General features: G+C 51.6%; 2 protein-coding genes across 2 annotated transcripts in view; one reads left to right on the forward strand and one right to left on the reverse strand.

The window, feature by feature from the left end:
- Fam20c (FAM20C golgi associated secretory pathway kinase) overlaps positions 1-7,508 on the reverse strand; it is a 60,386-nt gene extending 52,878 nt beyond the window's left edge. The window contains exons 1-2 of the mRNA XM_008851452.2: positions 6,916-7,508; positions 5,076-5,254 (exon numbers count right to left, since the gene is read on the reverse strand). Of these exons, the coding sequence (XP_008849674.1) occupies positions 5,076-5,254; positions 6,916-7,508 (772 nt within the window). The remainder of the gene's footprint in view (positions 1-5,075; positions 5,255-6,915) is intronic.
- On the forward strand, positions 6,952-8,803 carry LOC115067406. The gene is made up of 4 exons (XM_029555138.1): positions 6,952-7,010; positions 7,067-7,215; positions 7,282-8,026; positions 8,163-8,803. The coding sequence occupies exons 1-4, from the start codon at positions 6,952-6,954 to the stop codon at positions 8,641-8,643; spliced, it is 1,434 nt and encodes a 477-aa protein (XP_029410998.1). The 3' UTR covers positions 8,644-8,803.
- Positions 8,804-20,028: the final 11,225 nt, after the last annotated feature.

The raw sequence follows: 20,028 nt of genomic DNA on the forward strand, positions 1-20,028 counted from the left end.
TTGAAGCTCATAGCCAATTATCCCAGACTCCAGCTCCATCCATTCTTTCCTTGGGCAGATCAATTATCAAACAAGGACTTCCAGTCCTAGAAAGTCACTTTCCTCCATGTTCTAGAAGCCAGGGACTTTGATCTGACCTGGATGGAGTGGCCTAGGAGATCTCAAGGCTGGAGGCTGCCTAGACTCTCACCTGCCAGGGAGACTTCTTCTTCCTCAAGTATCCCAGACTCCAGCTCCATCCATTCTTTCCTTGGGCAGATCAATTATCAAACAAGGACTTCCAGTCCTAGAAAGTCACTTTCCTCCATGTTCTAGAAGCCAGGGACTTTGATCTGACCTGGATGGAGTGGCCTAGGAGATCTCAAGGCTGGAGGCTGCCTAGACTCTCACCTGCCAGGGAGACTTCTTCTTCCTCAAGCAATTTCAAGTACAATGAGTTTACTCTTTGCATTCTTAATTGTACATGATAATGATTTAATTATCACTGGCCTTAGCCAAAGACCTGGCAGCCTTGACTTCCAGCTGAGCAAGGTGGACCTGTGCCTGAGCCTCTTTCTTTTAAGGCAGCAGTGGCCCATTACGAGGCAGCCTGGAGCCTGGCTATAAATAAATCTTCACTGGCCGTGGCCAGCTGCACTGTGGGCCACACAGAGCCTCACGAAACAGAGCAAGAGGTTCTAAACAAGCAAGATTTAATGGAACCATTTCCACAGGGCTTGGAACCCCTCAGGTTCCAGTCCCTATCACAAAAGTATTTTGGGGCTCATATTTAATAGTGAGATGAATAACTTGAAGATTAAAGTCTTCACCCATGGGTCTGGGGCGATGGCTCAGTGGATAAAGCATTTGCCACTTGAGCATGCAAACCAGAGTTTGGATACCTAGACCTCATGTAAAAGCTGGGCAGGCATGGGAGCTGCCTATAATCCCAGCACTCAGGAGGCAGAGACAGGGGATCCCCAGAGCAGGACTAACTAGCTAGACTAACTGGAACTGGTGAGCTTCAGATTCAGAGGGCCCCTGCCTCAATAAACTAAAGTGGAGTTGATAGAAAACACTCAAGGTCAACTTCAGGCCAAAGGCACATGCACACATATGCACACACACGTACACACACATGCACCCACACACATGCAAAATGCATACACACGTGCATGAAAACCACACGCATACACATGTAAAACAAAAAATATTTTGTAAAAAGTCGTCACTGAACTGGAGAGATGGCTCAGCAGTTAAAAGCACTGTCTATTCTTGCAGAGAACTCAGGTTCAGTTCCCAGCACCCACAGGGCAACTCACAACTCTCTGTAATGCTAGTCCCAGGGGATCTGATGCTCTCTTCTGGACTCTAAGGGCTCCTGCAGGTATTTGGTGCACATATATACATATAGACAAAACACTCATACACATAAAATAAAAATAAATATAAAGGAGCCGGGCTTGGTGGTGCACGCCTTTAGTCCCAGCACTCGGGAGGCAGAAGCAGGCAGATCTCTGTGAGTTCAGGGCCAGCCTGGTCTACATAGTGAGTTCCAAGAGAGCTGGGGCTACAGGAAGACCCTGTCTCACAAAGACCAAATAAATAAATAAATAAATAAATAAATAATAGGCTCCACCTTATAAAACTGTCAGCATTCCCAATACCACCAAGCTAGAAGTCACACTTGAAGTGCACAGGCCTTTAATAAATAAATAAATAAATAAATAAATAAAAAGGGAGGGGGGAGTCACTAACTATCGACCACACAGTCCTGAACCAGAAGCAAGGGGGAAAGTCTTCTCTCTCTGGAACCTCAGTTTCCCTAGTTATGGGAGGAAACTGGAAGTCAAGACTAGCCTGTGAAGGATTCACCTTGCTCTGGGTCACAGCAGCTATAGGTGTACATAGAAGGTAGGGGCTCCAGGCTTGTCACTTGCCTGACAAGTGTCCAGAAAGTGTTGTCTCAAGCAGCCAGGTGCCCACCTAAATCTGCTGCTGCCTCTTCACACCCACAAAGACCTTTAGGGAAGCCCAGGCTGAGTCAGGTTGGTTGGGGGCAGCAAAGAGCTTCCTCCAACAGGAAGGTGTGCACTGTCCAAGCACTGCAGTTTGCCTATGAGCTGGACCTTTCAGCCATTCCCTATAGAGCAGAACTTCTGGGCCTGGACACCTATCTTCTACAAGTGTGAGTTTACGTGTGGGGTCACTAGGCCCTGAGCATCAGAGGCCAGTAAGACCCTAGGAAGATGCAGATACCTGTCTGGCCCCAGGCTGGCTGCCCAAGAAGATATTTTGACTCTAACTGGGCTTCTCAGGTCTGTTCTCATCCCTCACTTGTATTTATACACTGAAGTCATCTCCGCTTCCAGGGCAGATGTCACAGTCACTGTTTGGACTCTCTGGGCCACATGGTTTGGGGATCTGGGGAAGGAAGCATTCTAGTGATGCAAACACTGCTGTCAGGCATCCCCCAGGGCTGGCGGGTCAGAGCCCCACAGCCAATACTCCTAGTCTTGGGGAACATGTGGTTTCACCTTGGGAGAAAGACAGCTTTTACAACCACTTCATCAATAGCTCAAGTTTCATTACTAGGTGCTTTCAGGTTGGATGAGGCTTTGCTGCAAGAGGCTTGGTGTGGGTCTCAGGCTCAGGTGGCCGGTGTAGGGTCCCTCTCTAAGTGGCCCAAGCTGTTTTCTTGAAGTCACTGTAGCTGGGATCCCCCCACATCTGTGCCAATAACCTGTCTGCCTTAGTGATGGTCCTGTGCACCTTCTAACACCTGCTAGGCACCTGTAGAATGAGAGGTTCAGCCTGTCCACAATGGGCCCCCACCCAGGAGGCTGTGTGATAACCAGTTCAGACATCCTTGTTCAGAACATGAGTGTAGGATTAGGATCCCCTCAGGCAGCCCTCAGCCCTGACTGACTCCAGGACCATCAGGCCAAGGCCCAGTCAGCAGCGTCCAGGCTGGGGTCCCCTGGCAAGAAAGCTATCCACTCCACTGTGAGGTCAGGCACTCTGGTACCATTGCCTTTCTGAAGTGAGTCAGACCAAAATGCAAGGCTCAAGGCTAAGCCCATGAAGATGGACAGAGGCCTCTGGGGTGGGCAGAGCTGCTTGTGAGGCCCTGGAGTCCCAGCCTCACCTGCTCTCTGAGCTCCTGGAGCAGGTACCCTGATCTCTGCAGAGCACAAATGTCAGCAAGAGTGGGAAACAGCAAGTTGCAGTGCCCACAGGGGGCTGGCCAGCATGCCAATATCCAGCCAGACCTGCCTTTGGATATATGTAAAAAATGTCAGCCTCTTTGAGGTCAGTGTAGTACATGCATCTAACTCCTGGGCTGTCAGGTCCACAGAAGTGGCAGAGCTTGTGGAAGTCACCACCAGGGCCTCCCACTTGCTAGGCAAGTGTTGTACTGCTGAGCTATACCCTTAGCTTTTTTTCACTGGAGGATTCTGGTCTAGAGCTCTACCACTGAGCCACATTCCCAGCCCCTCTTTTGGGGATCCTAGACAGATGTTCTAACACTAAGTCATACTTCCAGTCCCTTATGTGGGGATTCTAAGCAGGTGCTCTACCACTGAATAAGACCTCCAGCCCCTCACTGGAGCTACATTCCCAACCATTCTTTTACATTTTATTTTAAGACAGGGTCAATGCTAAATTGCCCAGGCTTCCCTTGAGCTTGGAATCCTCCTGTCTCAGTCTCCTGGGTATCTGGGGTGTCAGACCTACACCCCCAGGCTCAGCTTGGATATTTCTTTAGCACCATACGATGCTCCAGAAGACGGGGACATGTATTGTAGCTCTGTGACATGATCCCTGTGTTCACAGGACCGTTTTTCACTCACCCTGAAACCTCTGGACTCCACAAAAGACATGAGGGGTTGGGTGGAAGAGCATTCAGATCTCTCTGGTGGGAAGTGGAAGGATGGAAGACCACTAACCTGCTCCCTTTCATTAGGTCAACTGGCCAAGCCCTGGGGAAAGCTGTGGGTCCTTGGGTCCTGACTTTCTTGATCTGAAAGAGCTCAGCACACAGCTCAGCAGAGCCCCAGACAACTCTAAAGAGGTACTTGCCATGGGCAGGCAGCTCCTAACTGCTGTGGATCAGCAACTAGACCAAAGCCCATAACCGGTGGGAGGCTGTTAGCAGATCTGCTTTCGAGACACATGGCAGGCTATCTGTGCAGAGATCAACTTCCACCCATCTGGGCATACCAGGGCCGACGCTGCACAGGCCTCAAGCCCTTTCAGCTCCCGTCCCCAGCCCTCAGCCCACAGCTTAACCCTCAGCCCTTAGTCCCCCAGATTCCAGCCCTCAACCCTCAGCCCTCAGCCTTCAGTCCCCAGCCTCCAGCCCTCAGCCCCCAGTCCCCAGCCCTCAGCCCCCAGCCTCCAGCCCTCAGCCCATAGCCCTCAGTCTTCAGCCTCCAGTGCCCAGCCCTCAGTCCTCAGCCCTCAGCTTAGCCCCTGACACCTCTCAAACCATTCAGGTCACTCACAGCCTGATAACAGCTCCAAACTGGCTCTGCTAAGAAACTGGATGCTTTGGTCTGACTCCGCAGATTGCAAAGCCCCACCTGGAGATGTTTCCTTTGAACTGCTCCATCCGGGAGAAGCATCATCCAACTTTGCCCTTCCCCGACACCATGCGATCCAGAGCCCCTGCTGAGCTTTCTGAGGGGAGCAGGCTCAGAACCCCAGCCTCTGGCTGAGTCCTGTACTCTAGGTGCCCCTGCAGGAAGGGCAAAAAGAGCCCATGCACAGGTGCTTTCTGAAAGGAGGACCTACAGCCACCAAGGTTGTCAGGGCACTTTGTTCTTTTACAGGGGAGGAAAGTTCTATAGGTCTGCTTAAACCCTCCTGGGGTTGCAGTGATGACTCTTCAGTTGCTAGCACATCTTGCCAGCAGTAGGACATCAATCCCTCCTCCCTTCAGCCTCTCTGGCTCCTGGGCCTTCAAGCCTGCTGCCCAAACACGCCAGAAAGTGTGGCTCTCTAGACAGTGATCTGCACCGAAAGCCAGCTCCACACAGTGTTGATGCATCCCCACCAGACACATGTACACTGAGGGCACGTGGGACACCTACCTACGCTGGTGATCTTCTGAGAACCGAGGTCCTGCAACAGAGCCTCAATGGCTGGGTTGTGTCTGGAATATAGTTCATATCGGTTGATGCCAATGTGGAATTTGAGCCAGTTGGGATAGAGGTCCACGGCTGCTTCTCCGGTGGGCAGGAATTCTGCACCCTGAGCATCTTCATGTGGCCTGAAAGGAACAAAGGCAGGTTATAGTCAATTGAAAAAGGAGAGATAAGAACCCAAGGAAGGCGAGGAGCTGGTCCCAAGGGTTGGGGCTTGGGGTTCAAAGTGCAGGTTTGCTGACAGCCACCTTCACACCACCATGTCTGCATTTTCCTCCTGGGCTGCGATTCCTTCACTTAATAATACACCTGAAGGCCTGTAATTCCTATTTACCCTAAGAGATGCTACAGACAACTGTAACTACCACTAGCTTAGACCAGAGCGTCAGCGTGATCCCAATACCCCTGTCCTGGGGTCACCAAAATGCCCCACAAGATTGATGTCAGTTGGAATTCTGTAGGATGGGGCTGTCAGTCCTTCCTGGGACCAGACAGCCTGGAAGTCACAAGCACACCCAGTCCACCAGAAACCTTCCCACCTTTCTGCCTTTGATCCAAAGACCATGGGCAGGAATGATGCAAGGGGCTAAACTGATTTTAATGAGTATGGCCATAGGTGGGGAGGACAGGACAAGGCAGTCAGTCACTCCAGCCCAGGCTCAATGAGAAGATCTGCTGCCTTCTTTCTCTGGTCATGAGAATGTTCAGAGGAAGAACAGACCCTCAGGGAACCAGGCAGGCTAGAGGGAAGAGAAACCTCTTAGTGGCACTTCACTGACAGGTGAGGCTCTTTGGACTATTCTACAATAGAAAGTGGAGTCCTCCATGAAGCCACACCCTGACCTCTTGCTCGGACTGAAGTTTCTGGTCAGAAAAGCCCAGAAGCCACCAAACAGCTTACACACAGGTACAGGCACAAGGCACAGGGCCCGATCACATTCCAGGGCACAAAGGATTTGAGAGGTTGTTTTGGAGTCCAGTGGCTTGCCCTCTGCTGCTTGGAGACCTTTGCAGGTTATTTGCTCTAGCCGCCTGGTGGTTAATATTTCACTGTGCTGGGCTTATTTGGATCTGTGTAGCTGGGGGAGGTCTGGGGGATGGGCACAAAGCTGGGCAGCTCAGAAGACACTCCAGGATGGCTCTTTTTCTTACCACAGCCAGCCAGGGCAGCCCTTGTTCACACCCTTACTGGGAGGTCTCCAGGCTGCCAGCACCATCCACAGCTGCCTTTGTCCCTGGTGACTGGTTTTAAAAAGACTTATTAGGTACATTCAGGCCTTCTGAAAGTGTCCACCCAGTACAGCTCACCCAGCAGTCTCGGAGCCGGCAGCCCAGCCCCTCCCCTGGGAAGACGGCTCCCACTCCCTCACTGCCTGGCTCTCCAATGCATTCATTCATCTGCTTCTCCAGCCCAGCCCGGGGCAGGGCTGGCCAGCATGCTTCCTAGTAGGTGGAGCACTAGACTCCCCTGGGTCCTGGTGTGCAGCCAGCCTCCCACACCAGGGCACTGGGAGCCTCCCAAACACCATCAACCCTTCTTCCCAGGAAGTCATTACTGAGACAAAGACAGGGCCCAGAGAGACAGAGGTGTATTTGCCCCGCCCACCAGGTGCCCCTCCCCAGCCTCTACCAAGGGTCCTCAACAATACACAAAATGCCTCGGATGTGAAATCGGGTTTTTTTTTGTTTTTTGTTTTTGTTTTTTTTTGGCGGGGGGACCGGGGTGCCTTTATTCTGGAAGGGTTGGACCCGCCAGCCCCACCTTAGCCCCTCAGTCCCTGCTCACCAGTCTGGGTTCTCTGCTGCCTTGGGGTTAAACCTGATGTCGCTGTTCACGTTAAACAGAACGTCGTCCTCGGTCAGGGGTGGCACAGTTCCCTGGTAAAGCGGGTGCTCAAACAGTCTGGCTAAGAGCGAGCTGTCCCTGCTGGGACCAGGGGGCGGAGCGGGCGGCCGGGGCCCAGGGTCTCGAAGCAGCGGCCGGTGCGCGTGGTCTCGGGGTGGCGGGGAGCCGGGCTCCTGACCCAGGCGTGGGGCGTGCTCCGGGGGCTCGGCGGCAGGCGGCAGTTTCTCCAGCGAATGGGACGTGAGGTTGGAGGCTGGGTCAGAGCTGAAGTCTTGCAGGATGCGTAGCGTGTGCTTGTTGGGCCAGCCTCCGTCGCCAGCGGCGGACTCCCCGGGGCGGCTCCGCGCCTCGGCCCAGCCCGGGGCCGCCGCCTCTGCCGCCGGCTGAGCGCAGGAGCATCCCGGCTCCCCGGAGGGTCGCGCGGCGCGCCGGTCCAGCTTGGGCAGCAGGTCCAGAGCTATGTGCAAGGCACAGGCCAGCAAGAACACCACGAGGATGAGCACGCGAAACCTGCGCACCAGGATCATCTTCATGGCCGCGCAGGCCAGCGGGATCGGGAGGGCTCAGGGCACGCGCTCCACCAGCGCCCCTCAGCTTGGCAACAAGCTGGCAACCACTGGCGGGTTAAGGTCCATTCGGCGTGCAAGCAGCTACCACCTCGGGGGCTGTCCCCTGACACGGACGACATGGAGGGCATCCGCCACCAAAGCACCGGCTCTCCAGGCCATCATCTCGGGGGCGGCCAGCGGCCCTCGTTAGTGGAGCTGGTGGCGCTGGTGGCTGGGGATGCAGGGGCGGGCGAGGGTCTCCTGGGTGACGGCCACACTCATTGGGGGTGTAGGGTGGCAGCGCCGCTGTCCATCCCGGCCGGGGCGCGGAGGGTCCAATCCGCCGCGGGGCCGGCGCGGGGCCACGTCGGGTGCTGGGCTGGTGACCGGGCGGTTGTTCCGCGCGGGGCTGGGCGCTGTCAGGCTGCGGCGGGGAGGCTGGGCTGCAGACAAGGGGCGCACGAGGGGGCGCGCGGAGCGGTGGCGGGGCCTGGCAGGTGCAGCGGGCCGACCCGGAGCGCAGCGCCCGCTCGGCAGAGCTCCCGGTACCCCGAGCTCGGTCGGCTGATATCTGAGCGCGGCGGGGCCGCCCCCCGCGGCCGCGCCCCCAGAATGGCGGGGCGGGGGGCCCCCGGGGGCCGGGCCGACCCGGAGCGCAGCGCCCGCTCGGCAGAGCTCCCGGTACCCCGAGCTCGGTCGGCTGATATCTGAGCGCGGCGGAGCCGCCCCCCGCGTCAGCGCCCGCAGATTGGCGGAGCTGCGGCCCCGCGAGGCCCGGCCGGCCCGGCGTTCGCTTGTTCGTTCGCTCGCGCTCTCTCCTCCCCTCGGCCGCGCCCCGCGGTGTCGCCGCGCCTCCTACACTGTAAGCAGCGAGCCTCGGAGGCCCGGTCGGGAACCGGCAGGCAGCGCGGGCTCCGGGCCCGGTCCACCGGTCTCTCGGCCTGTCGCCTCCCTCCCCGGAGCTCCGCGCGCAGCCAGCTGCAGCCTCCGGGCTCCTCCCCAGCGAGTGGTGGCCAGAAAGCCGGCCAAGTCCCACCCCGGGGCCCGCGGGGCGTCTGCGCGGCCGGATGAGTTTCCCTCCCGGCCGTCCCCGTGCACCTCGGTCCCTGCAGCCGGCTAGGTGGAGGACGGAGGGGCGACGCCGCCACGCCGTGGGGAGGTCGGCGAAGGGCGCGCCGGGCCCCAATCCGAGGGGACGCCCGAACCGCGGCGAGGCTGCCGGGCCCACCCCACCCAAAGGGACACGCCTGCGCCTTAACCCTGGCGGCGCCGCGCCCCAGCTGGCTCCGAGGCGGAGATGCGCGGGCGGTGGGCGGGGCGAGTCTCCCTGCCTGCCCTCTGGGGTGCTAAATCGGGGCGCACGCTCAGCCAAGAGCTGCCTCTACCACGTGGCCTCATTGCTGCCACCGGGCTTCTGGATCCCCAACCCCCGATAGGAAACAGGAATCCATCCTCAGACCCTGGGAAGGTAAGCGGGAGAGGGTCACACGGAGCCCCGCAGCCTGGGCAGACCTCCTGGCTTCAAGCACTTGCAGGTTTCCAGCTGCCTGCGTAGTGGGACCTGTGCGGTGGGGAGCCATTCTTTGTCAGGCTCTCCTGGCTGTGTTCCCTGGGCCTCTCAGAGCTCTCTCGGAGCCAGCTCTCTGTGAATGAAAAGCAACACGCCTTTACTCCTGAAGATTCACCCACTTTTGAGTCTGTGCCCTGTCGCCCGTTGGCCAGTTGGTACACACTAGCTGCTTGTTAGGGAAGAAGAGAGTCTAGGCCAGCAGGTCAGCAAAGGTGTCCTCTAGGCCATTTGGAAGCGTGAGGGTGGAGTTCCTTACTGCTGTAACAGGAGCTGGGGCAGGCTGAGCTGGACCGGGCAGAGGAGACCCAAGGGTGCAGTGGGGGTGGGGGGTGGTAAGTAGAAGGTGCCCTCAGGAACTACACCGTGGGAATGGAGACATTCCCCAACCATTCATCCTCCTTCCCGGTTACAGGGATAGTGAGTCTGTGTATAGACAGGTTTCAGAAAAGCCAAGGAGGTGGGTGTGAAGGAAGCCCTTCAACCTGGGATCACTAGAGAGACCTGGGGCTGACTGGTCTGAGGAATGGAAGCTTCAGTGTGACAGCCTCCCTAGGGCTGCCACTGGGTGGCTCCCTCAGGGAATTCCCAGCTCTTAGCTACCATAGAATAAAAATGTAGTACCAGGCAGTGGGCGCCTTCCTGCCTGCCTACTGTTTTCCAGCAACTCTGCTGTCTGCTGCACAGACTTCTCATTTGTCCTGTCTTTCCTCCCCTTAAATGTACTCCATTAAGAAGGACTCAGGTGACACCTTGCTCAAGGCCCAGGGAAAGCTCAGGAGACCAAATCAGAAAGGGTCTCTGAGGGTATAGTCCTCCCACAGAGGAGGGTGGGACATGCTGTCTGCATGGATACGCTGAGCTGAGGAGGGATTTAAACATAGACACACAGAGATGCACACGGATACACAGATATACACAGATACAAGATGCACATGGATACCCACAGATGCACAGAGGTACGCAAAGACACACAGAGATATATATAGACACGTATATACTTAGATACATGGAAACTCAGAGATACACACAGAGAAACACAGATATAGATGCAGATATACCACAGACATGGATATACACAGACACAGAGATACACAGGTACAGAGAAATACAGGTACATATACACAGAAGACACACAGAAACATACCCACAGACACACTGATATAGATACAAACACACAGAGATGACACACAGGGAAACACAGATACACACAGATGCAGACTCCCAGGTATACATAGGCACACATGGAGACAACACAAAAGGAAACACAGGCACAGACACACACAGTAACAAGGCGTAGATATAGACACAGAGGTACACAGATACACACAGAAGTACTAAGAAGTATTTCCACTTGGAAATTAGTATCACAAATAAAAACACATAATTTTTAGGTGATAAAAGAAACCGAAAGGGAAATTAGAGACTATTTAAAAATGCACACAGACGTGAACAGAACCTATTAAAATCCATAGGAAGCCACTGCAAAGGGACCCAGAGGAAAGCTGGTGGGAGGGTTGCATTTATACTCCTAATAAACACATTATCACTTCCAGATAATGACTCAAAATGAATGGACTGATAGTTCCACTTGAGAAAGGAGACAAAGAGCAATAAAGTAAGCCCAAATAAAGATGGGATGGAGCTACACAGAAAAGAGGGAAGAACACAAAGGAAAAGAAACAGTAGTGGGGTTGGTTAAAACAGTAGAGGCCTGGCAAGATGGCTTGGCAGGTAAAGGCACTTGCTGCCAAGCCTGAAGACCTGAGTTCGGTGCCAGGGATATACATGATGAAAGGAGAGAACTAAGTCCTGCAAGTTGTCCCCTGACCTCCTCACATGTTCCATGACATATAACATGTACACACACATATGCACACACTATTTTTCTTTTACATGTATGAATGTCTTTTCTTCATGTATGCAAGTGCACTCATGTCATGCAGTGCCCTCAGAGGTCATAAGAGAGCATTGGATTCCCCTGGAACTGGAGTTACAGGTGGTTGTTAGCTGCCATGTGGGTGCTGGGAACAAAACCCAGGTCTTCAGCAAGAGCAGACAATGCTCTTAACGACTGAGAGCCAGTGCTTTCCAGCCCCTCATCTTTTTTTAATGTAATAAAATAAAAATTAAGTAGAGACCAGTCAGGAGTGGTGGAACATGCCTGTAATCCCAGCTCCGGGGAGGTGGAGGCAAGAGGAGCAGGAGTTCAGGGTCATCATTGACTACATAGTGAGTTCCAGGCTAGTGTGGGCTACATGGGACTGTCTTAAAAAAGAGAAGAGGAAACAGACAGAGCTCCATTGTGCTGGATAGCTTTAGTGTCAACTGGACACATCTGGAAGGGAGCCTCAATTGGGGAATTTCCTGCATTGGACTGGCCTGTGGCCATGTCTCTGGGGTAATTTCTTGACTGTTGAGTGATGTGGGAGGACCCAGCTCACTGTGGGAGGTGTCATCCCTGGGCAGGTTGTTCTGTATTGTTTAAGAAAGCAGGTTGAACATGGACCAGGGGAACAAGCCAGTAAGCAGCATTCCTCTATGGCCTGTGCTCCAGCTCCTGCCCGCAGGTTCCTGCCCTGAGTTCCCACCTTGGGCTTCCTGATAAACTGTGACCCAGGAGATGTAAACCAAATAAACCCCTTTCTCCACAAGTTGGTATTTGTCAGAGTGTTTTTTCACAGCATTGGAGAACCAAACTAGAACATCCGTCACGTCTGGATTCTGTACCCAGCACAGATGGGGTCAGTTGGCTGGAAAGTGAGATGCCTCACTCACTTCACAGACCAAAGAGGATATCTGGTATCCAATCAGTCTAAAGAACTCTTGGTAACACCTAACACTCACTGCTGTTCAGAGCCTCAGAGAACTAGGAGCAGCAGGTCCACCTTGCTCTGGCTGAGACATCTGTAGGGCATGTCGGGGAGAGCTGTGGAAACACACACTGGACTCGATCCTCGTTCTTCAAGAAACTTCCCTGGCTCCTGAGGATCACTCCCAGCCCTTTAAAATTTTTTATTTTGAGACAGGTCTTTCTAGGTAACCCAGGATGGCCTTGAACTTGCATGGATCTTTCCGCCTCAGTTTTCAGAGTGCTGGGATGATGGGTGTGCTTCACCACACCCGGCTGCCAAGGCCACCTTTGCTGGATGGGACATGCTCCTAAGTGCCCAGTTCCCCTTGCACACAGATGGAGGCTCCCCATCTCCAAGGCCGAGTGCCCCTGAGGACTGCCGCTCCTGTGACTCTCCTAGTCCATTGTTCCTTAGCTAGTGATTTCCAGAGCCATGCTTGATAAAAGTCCTCTGAGGGCCTGCGCAGTGGTTAAGAGCATTATCTGCTCTCACAGAGGACCAGGTTCACTTCCGAGCACCCATATGGTGGTTCACAACAGTCCCTAACTCCAGTTCTAGGGGACCCTCTTCTGTCCTCCATGGGCATTGCATGCACACGATATACTTACATATATGCAGGTGAAGCATGCACATAAAAAATAAAAATAAATCAGAAAATGTGAACTCAATTTTCAAAACATGTCCCAAGCCAGCACCCCTCACCTTGCTGTCAGGGTCAACAGTGGCAGCTGCTGAGCAGGCTTCCTGGGTACTCATCTGGCTCCTACCATCACCTCTCCACACAGCCAGTTGTCCCACCAAGAAAAATTCACTTGCTCTCCTTGGAGTGAAGTTCAAGGCCTCCTCCCAAGCCCATGTAACCCCTGAGGAACAGATCCTAAATGACCTTAAGAGTAAAAATAAATTAGTTTATTTGGGACAACTGTATGGTCTTAAATATCCAAAAGGAAAGTATAACCAAAGAGTAAATCATCAGTGTATTTCTTTAAGAGTTCAAGGGATTACACTTCCCGGACATTAGACTTAAGTCCATATAAAATGTTTTTTAGACAATTATTTCTCATTGATGATTTTGTTTCTAACCAGAAAGTGCTGCTCAGATGTAAGACTTCAAATCTTGGTCTGCAATACTGTAGTGCCCACTTGTAGCGGAGGGAGACAATCCACTATTTTTTTAAAATGATGGATAAATTTGTTTTCTCCCCCCATCTAGAAGTCGTTGAGAGGGAACTGACACTGATTCTAGCCACTCCAACATCTATCAAAGTGTCTGAAAATAAATCCTGAGTCCATTATTCTCAAGTCCAGCCTTGGCAGACAAAAGAAAAATGAGGAGGAACCCAATAGAGGGATGCTTTTCGAAGCTCTCGTCAAGAAATCCCAATGGACTCTTATATGAACATTTGAAATTTGCCCTGTTCTGACTTTTTTCTAGTTCCCTGTCTAGAACTTGTAATACTAACTACTCTTGCCTTTACTTCTCCTTCACATCTCCTAGGCACCAGTCAAGGACTTTCTTTTCTTCCTACAGATAAGTGTTACGGAATTTAGGAGTCTTTTAGATAGACCCACGGAAAGAATACTCCAATTGCCTCACCCTGCGTCCCTGTTCAGCATGGAAGAAGCCAGAGTGGTCTGTGCCCTGATTCCCTATCAGCAATTTGGATAACCTCCTCAGAGGATGGTGTGATAAGAATAGGAGGTAGGAATTGGCTAGGCAGTTAGGGTAAAAAGACCCCAAAGAAAAGTAACCAATTTCTTGGCTAAAAGTCAAAATGTCCTTGAGCCTCTTAGCAACATACTGTGTTCCAAAGGCCAAAAATGTCAAAAGTGTTATGGAGCTCTTATCAACCCCTAAAAGATTTTAGGGTTGCCTCTTCAGAGGGGAGAATGGTAGAGTAACAAAAGCCCCCCACCCCCCAAAAAAGAACAAATACACTAAGTTGTCAGAAAAAAGTGATGGGGAGATATGGGAGGAGTTGGAGGGGAGGGAGTTGGTGTGGACTTGATCAAAACACAGTATATGGATGTATGAAATTCTCAATAAATATTTTTTTAAAGTTAAAAAAATGTGTGTGTGTGTGTGTGTGTGTGTGTGTGTACATGTGACTGTGGAGGCCAGAGGTCAACTTGTGTGTGTCATTCCTCAAGTGCTATCCACCTTATTCTTTTATTATTTATTTTATTTATTATTATTATTATTATTATTATTTTGAGACAGGGTCTCCCTGTAACCACAGCTGGCCTGGAACTCACAAAGATCTGCTTGACTCTGTCTCCCACGTGCTGGGATTAAAGATGTGCACCACTGTACCAGACCTTACCTTATTTTTGAGCGTCTCTCATTGCTCTGGGCTCACTGAGATAGGCTGGTCAGAGATAAGCCCCACAGAGCCTCCTGTTTCCAAATCCCTAGGGCTAGGATTATAAACTTGAGCCACGGCCCGGCTTTTTACATGAGTGCTGGGGATCAAACACAGGTCCTTGTGCTTGTGTGGCAAGCAGTTTACCTAACATTGAGCTCTCTGCAGTCTCCCTAAAAGTTTATATAACAGTACGATGCCCTAGAATTCACAAAGTCATCACTGTTTGCTTCAGGGAAGAAGAAATTCAGCACACTGGGGGCAATGGGCCTCTGTGTGTGTGTGCATGTATGTGTGTGCATATGTGTGTGTGATGTGTATGTGTGTGGTATATGTGTGTATATATATCTCAGTGTATCTGTGTATGTGTGTATCTATGTGTGTGTGTACATGTGCATACTTCTCTCTGTATGTATGGTGTGTCTGTGTGCATGAATGTGTGTCTGTGTCTGTATTTCTCTGTGTGCATGTGTGTATGTGTGTGTGTACATGTGTGCATACTTCTCTCTGTATGTATGGTGTGCCTGTGTGCATGAATGTGTGTCTGTGTCTGTATGTCTCTGTGTACATGTGTGTATGTTTGGTGCATGTGTATTGTGTGTATGTGTGTATCTGCATGTGTGAATGCATGTATATGTCTGTGTAGCTCTGTGTGCATGCATGTGAAGGTCTGTGAGTATGGTGTGTGATGTGTCTCTGTGTGTATATGGTGTGTGTGTGTGTGTGTGTGTGTGTGTGTGTGTGTGTGCGTAGCAGGTTCATACAGTAGATCTTAAAGATGACTGATTTGAGTATTATAGGTGTAGAAATAGGCCCACTGGTGGGTTATCCCAGTTGGCCTTGGGAAGCTACAATGGTATTGAAAAGGAAACCAGCAGCCACTGCTCATAAGCCAGGCCATGTCAGCACTAGCTAAGCACTGCAGCTGCACGCACACAGCATGTATGATCCTACGCTGCATTGCCTCAGTCCTTCAGAAAAGCAGAGTCAGAGTCCTCAGAACATTCTAGAAATATGTGACCATGCCCATTAACCTCCAGCAGGCCCTATAGCCAGGCACGGTAACACAACCTGGGCATGTATAAAATTATAAATCTTGGGTTTAATCATGGAAAATGGGAGAAATGGGACCTGGAGTTCTAGGATGTGTGTTGTGTTTAGGGGGGCTAAGGGGTTGGTGGCTGGGGGCCATAGTGACCTTACTTCCTGTTTATGTGAATGTGTATGTGTGCAGGTACAAGTGTGGGGGTGTGCCCATGTGTGCATGTAGAGGCCAGAGGACAACCTTGCTGTTTTTCCTCAGGAGCTGTCCACCTTGTTTTTGTGAGACAGTGTCTCTCGTTGGCTTGGAACTCGTCAACTAGGCTAGGCTGGCTGGCCAGAGAGCCCCAGGGATCGCCTATCTCTGCCTCTCCAGCTCTGAGATTACATGCATGTTCCTGGCTTTTTTTTTTTTTTTTTTTTTTTTTTTTTTAATGTGGATTCTGGGGATTGCCAGGCAAGCACTTTACTGAGCTGTCCTCCAAACCACCTCTTTGTCTCTTGAAGCTGCCTCTGTAGTGGGTGGGTAGGGCAGGGACCCAGCAGCACTTGTTACTTTACTGTCTCCTGTGAATCCCACATTGTAGGCCCCATCCTGACAGCCAAGGACCCTTCCTCTGTCTTGCTGAAACAGGCCAGAGGCCCCTCTGTTGCAGAGAGTCCTGGGCAGAACATCACAGTGCAAGTGAGCTTTCTTTAGCCTCAAATTATCAAGGAAGATGGAAAGGTGGGCCAGGAAAAAGGGACTGGGTACTGTAACCCAGCTCTGTCAGGTAGGCCTTGCTACAGTCAGCGCAGGGACAAGTACCACACCCGGATGGGCTTTGCTCTCTGCCCTTATGACATGTTGGAAGCACTGGGGAGGGAAGGAGGCAGCAGAGATGGGCAGAGCCCTTGATACCCTGGATGAAGTGCTGTTCTGGTCTCAGAGAAGTTTGGTGGAGGGAAGAAAGTCCCTGGAGTGACTGGGGAGCCCGGCACCTCCAGGGCAAGCCCCACTCTATGTAAGTGGTGTTGGGTGTAGAGTATATCTCTTGGCCTGTTTCCTCCTTTGACTTTCGTTTGTTTTGGGGTTTTTTGTTGTTTGTTTTTGTTGTTTTTGATACTGAATCTCACTATGTAACCTCAGCTGGCCTGGAACTTGCCATGTACACCAGGCTGGTCTCAAACTCACAGAAATCTGTCTGCCTCTGCCTCCCGAATCCTGGGATTAAAGGTGTGTGCCACTATACCAAGCTGTTTCTTCCCTTGAAAAGCTATTGTCTGTCTTGTGGTGGTGAGGACTGAGACACAGACACAGAGAGGGGTAGGGATGACACTCTGAGCACCTAGGGTCTGGTGCTACATTGAGTCCCTGAGATTGGGCTGGAGATGGGCACCCCAGGACCCCTCCCAGCCGTCACACACACACACAGAGCCTAGGCCTAGAGAGGCTGGATCTAGACCAATTAAAGAGACAAATCATAGTGAAAAGCAGAGAAAGATTTATTCACAGTGGTCACACTGAAAGAGGAGCAAAGAGGTCCAGTGACCCCCAAGTCCATCTCTGGGTCTTAGGTTTAAATAGAGGCAAGAGACATGCAAAGGTCAGCAGTCCTGGTCCAACTGTGGTCCCGCTACTGATCACTGGCCATTCATTCTCTCCTGCAGTGTGGTCTGACAAGGTGTCAGAGCTGTGTGAGATCTCTTCCTCATGACAAGCTCCCCTCTTACTGCACCAGGCTCCAGGCTTTTCCTTCTCCCAGCACGAGGCTCCTGGGGAAATTCCAGTTCCTTGGGGTCCACTCTTTGCCATCTGATAGCCACAGGGAGGGGCTTTAGATCTTTAAATCTTTAGATCTTCCTTGGTGAGATTGTAACATCCACGAGTGAGGCTCTGTTGGGTTTTCCTGCACTCAGTTTTCCAGAAGACAGCTGGGATGGACCTCTCACCCAGCAGGGCTGTGGGGGATCACTGCTGATCACAGCATGGAATGCCTCAGCTCTGAGGGGCCAGGTGTGCCTTGTGAATGGCTGCTAACTGCAGTCTGCTTCTCCTTTAAGAGTGGAGCCTGCAGTTTGATTCATCACCTCAAAGGCACATTTCCAGCATCAGCCAACTGCCCTGTCCATGTCTTCTGTCGTGAGACTCCCCACTGAGCAGACACTGAGATGGAAGTATGGGAGGTGGGAGAGTGTGTGAGAAGGAGGCCTTGGGGCTAAGGAGACCCAGCAGAGGAAGAGGCAGGGACATGTGCCTAGCCTGGAACCATGCAATGGGTACCTCCGAGGAGCAGGCAGAGACCCTCAGGTGGGCACAGTGAGTGTCTGAGGCAACAGCTCTTCTGGGTGCTCCTGTTGACTGCTGGGGCTTCCAGTGATGTCTGGAGCCTGTATTTGTTGATTGACCTTACCATGGATCTAGTGTGGCCGGAGAGTAGGGACTAGAGACTGTAGCACTGAAATTGCCATATAGAGAAAGCTGTTTGCAGAAAGAGACCAGAAGCCCTCCCCTACCTGGGCTTCATGCAACACACAGAGCTCACTCAGGCCGGTTCGCTGAAGAAAATTGAAGCCCTCCTGCACCTGGGCTTCATGAAATGAACACAGCATGTGTGAGAAGAGTCCATTCTATATAAAGAAGGCGCATGCTATGTAAGTGGCTATTGAGGATCAGCCCCTCACGGCCAGGGGCTTTCTAGCTCACTAGCCCACTCTCACTCCTGGGAGTACTTTTCCTTTTTAATCAACGGTCTCTATTTCCACACTAACTGTGTGTCCCTGGTATAATCCTTTGTCCTGGGACACAGCTGGAACCACGAGCCCTCTGAACTCAGGTCTTCAGCCAGGCACCTTGTGTATTGCCCCCCTGTTCCTTCTCTTTAACGCCTTTTCTGACACCGGCCAAAAGCCTAAGCTGTTTTTCCTGAAACTCTGGCATTTCTCACTCTTTCTCTGCCCTCTCTGTCTAGCTTAAAAGGCAGGACTTTGCTGCCACTGCCTTCCTCTCAGCAGCACCAGGAAGTCCCAAATTACATTTTGCCGGTCCTGTTGTTTATCTTCAAGCTCCCATAAAATTGTCTTCAACGTTCCTTGGTGTCTGTTTCCAATTTATTTTAATTAATTAATTAATTAATTAATTAATTAATTAATATAGATGAGCGTTTGTCAGCCTGTATGTATGTGTACCACATATGTGCCTTGTCCACAGATGATGGAAGAGGGCATCAGATCCCCTGAAACTGAGTTTCAGGCAGTTTGTTAGCTGTCATGTGGGCGCTGGGACCCGAATCTGGGTCCTCTGCAAGAGCAGCCAGTGCTCTTCACCACTGAGTTATCTCGCCAGCCCCTCAAATTTTTTTTATTAAAAAGAGACTAAGAACCCAAAAGGGAACCCCAATGTCCTGATAACATCAGCAGCCATCAGAAGGTATTTCCTGTGAACATAAGAGTAGGTGCCTCCACAACCAAACTTAAAGATATGTAAGGAGTATTAGGGCACATTGCTGGAATCTTCTAGGGGCCGTGGGACACTGAGGTGCAGAGTGTGGATGGAGACCCAGGGATGGAAGATGTTGCTGCATAAGTTGCCACCACCTTCCGTTGCCTTTTTGTTGCTGTGATAAAATGCCATGACTAAAAGCAACTTGTAGATGAAATCAATTATTTGGGCTTATGGTTCCAGAGAGATAAGAGTCCATCCTGGAGGGGGGGTGTTGGTGACAAGCAGCAGACACGGTGGCAGGAGCAGGGAGTTGGGCAATCACATCTTCAGAGAGAACTGGAAGTGGGTGAGGCTGTGAACTCTCAAATCCACCCCTAGTGATGTCTTCCTACAGCAAGGCTGCACCTCCTAAATGTTCCATGACATCCCCTAAACAGTACCACCAGCTGCGGACCAAGTGTTCAAACACATGAGTCTGCGGGGAATACGTCTCATTTAAACCACCACACTGTCCTTCACAGGCAGAAAATTGTTCTAGTGTCTCCAGTGCACACTAATTGCCCCAGAGAAGCAAAATATATAAGACTTGTATAACACTTTTATCTCTAGCTGCCCGTGATGCTACTCCCTCTCTGCTCTAGGTGCCAGCCATCACTCCAGAGGGAGGCATTTGGTAAAATTAAAAGGCATTCACTACATATTATTTTATGCATGAATGCAATCTAAAGTTTTGGTGATTAGAGTCGAAAATGCAAATAGCAGACAAATGAGACTGAATATTTAGAAGCAAATGCAAAATTCAAGTGCATGAATAAATCACAGGGCTCTGCGTTTGATCCTTAGTGTCTGGGCCTGGAGCAGAAGCCACAGGTTGGCACAGGTGTCTGGTGTGATGTGACTGTAGTCCACTCAGTGATTCTTCCTTCCCCACCATGGGGTGTCAATGCTGTGGGGTGAGATGGGAAACCGCATAGCTTCAGGCCCGCAGCCAGTCTCCAGCCACCCCTGCCCTGCTTTCCATCTCTGCCAAATCCTCAATGCAATGTTTCTTCTCTGTGACGGTAAGCCCAGGTGTGCCTGCCCTTGGTTCCCCAGGCATTTCCTGTGGACCCAGCCTCTACACTTTAGACTCTGTCTGGACTGGGGTCATGACCAGAGGGCTGAAAAAATCCAAGTTAGACCAGAAAAACCTGCTCTTGCCAACACCCCCATAGAAAAGAAAAATCTTTGTGGTTGGGACAATTCTTTCCTGGGC

Source organism: Nannospalax galili, unplaced genomic scaffold, assembly GCF_000622305.1.
Source record: "Nannospalax galili isolate Female #2095 unplaced genomic scaffold, S.galili_v1.0 scaffold664, whole genome shotgun sequence".
Classification (NCBI taxonomy): Eukaryota; Metazoa; Chordata; class Mammalia; order Rodentia; family Spalacidae; genus Nannospalax; species Nannospalax galili.

Excerpts from the sequence above, each read along its gene's own strand:
- LOC115067406 (XM_029555138.1), top strand. The coding sequence starts at position 6,952 with ATGTCGCTGTTCACGTTAAACAGAACGTCGTCCTCGGTCAGGGGTGGC. Across the intron at positions 7,011-7,066 it reads AGGGGTGGCACAGTTCCCTG|GGGGCGGAGCGGGCGGCCGG; the intron begins GTAAAGCGGGTG and ends TGCTGGGACCAG. Across the intron at positions 8,027-8,162 it reads GCGGGGCCTGGCAGGTGCAG|CGGGCCGACCCGGAGCGCAG; the intron begins CGGGCCGACCCG and ends GCCCCCGGGGGC.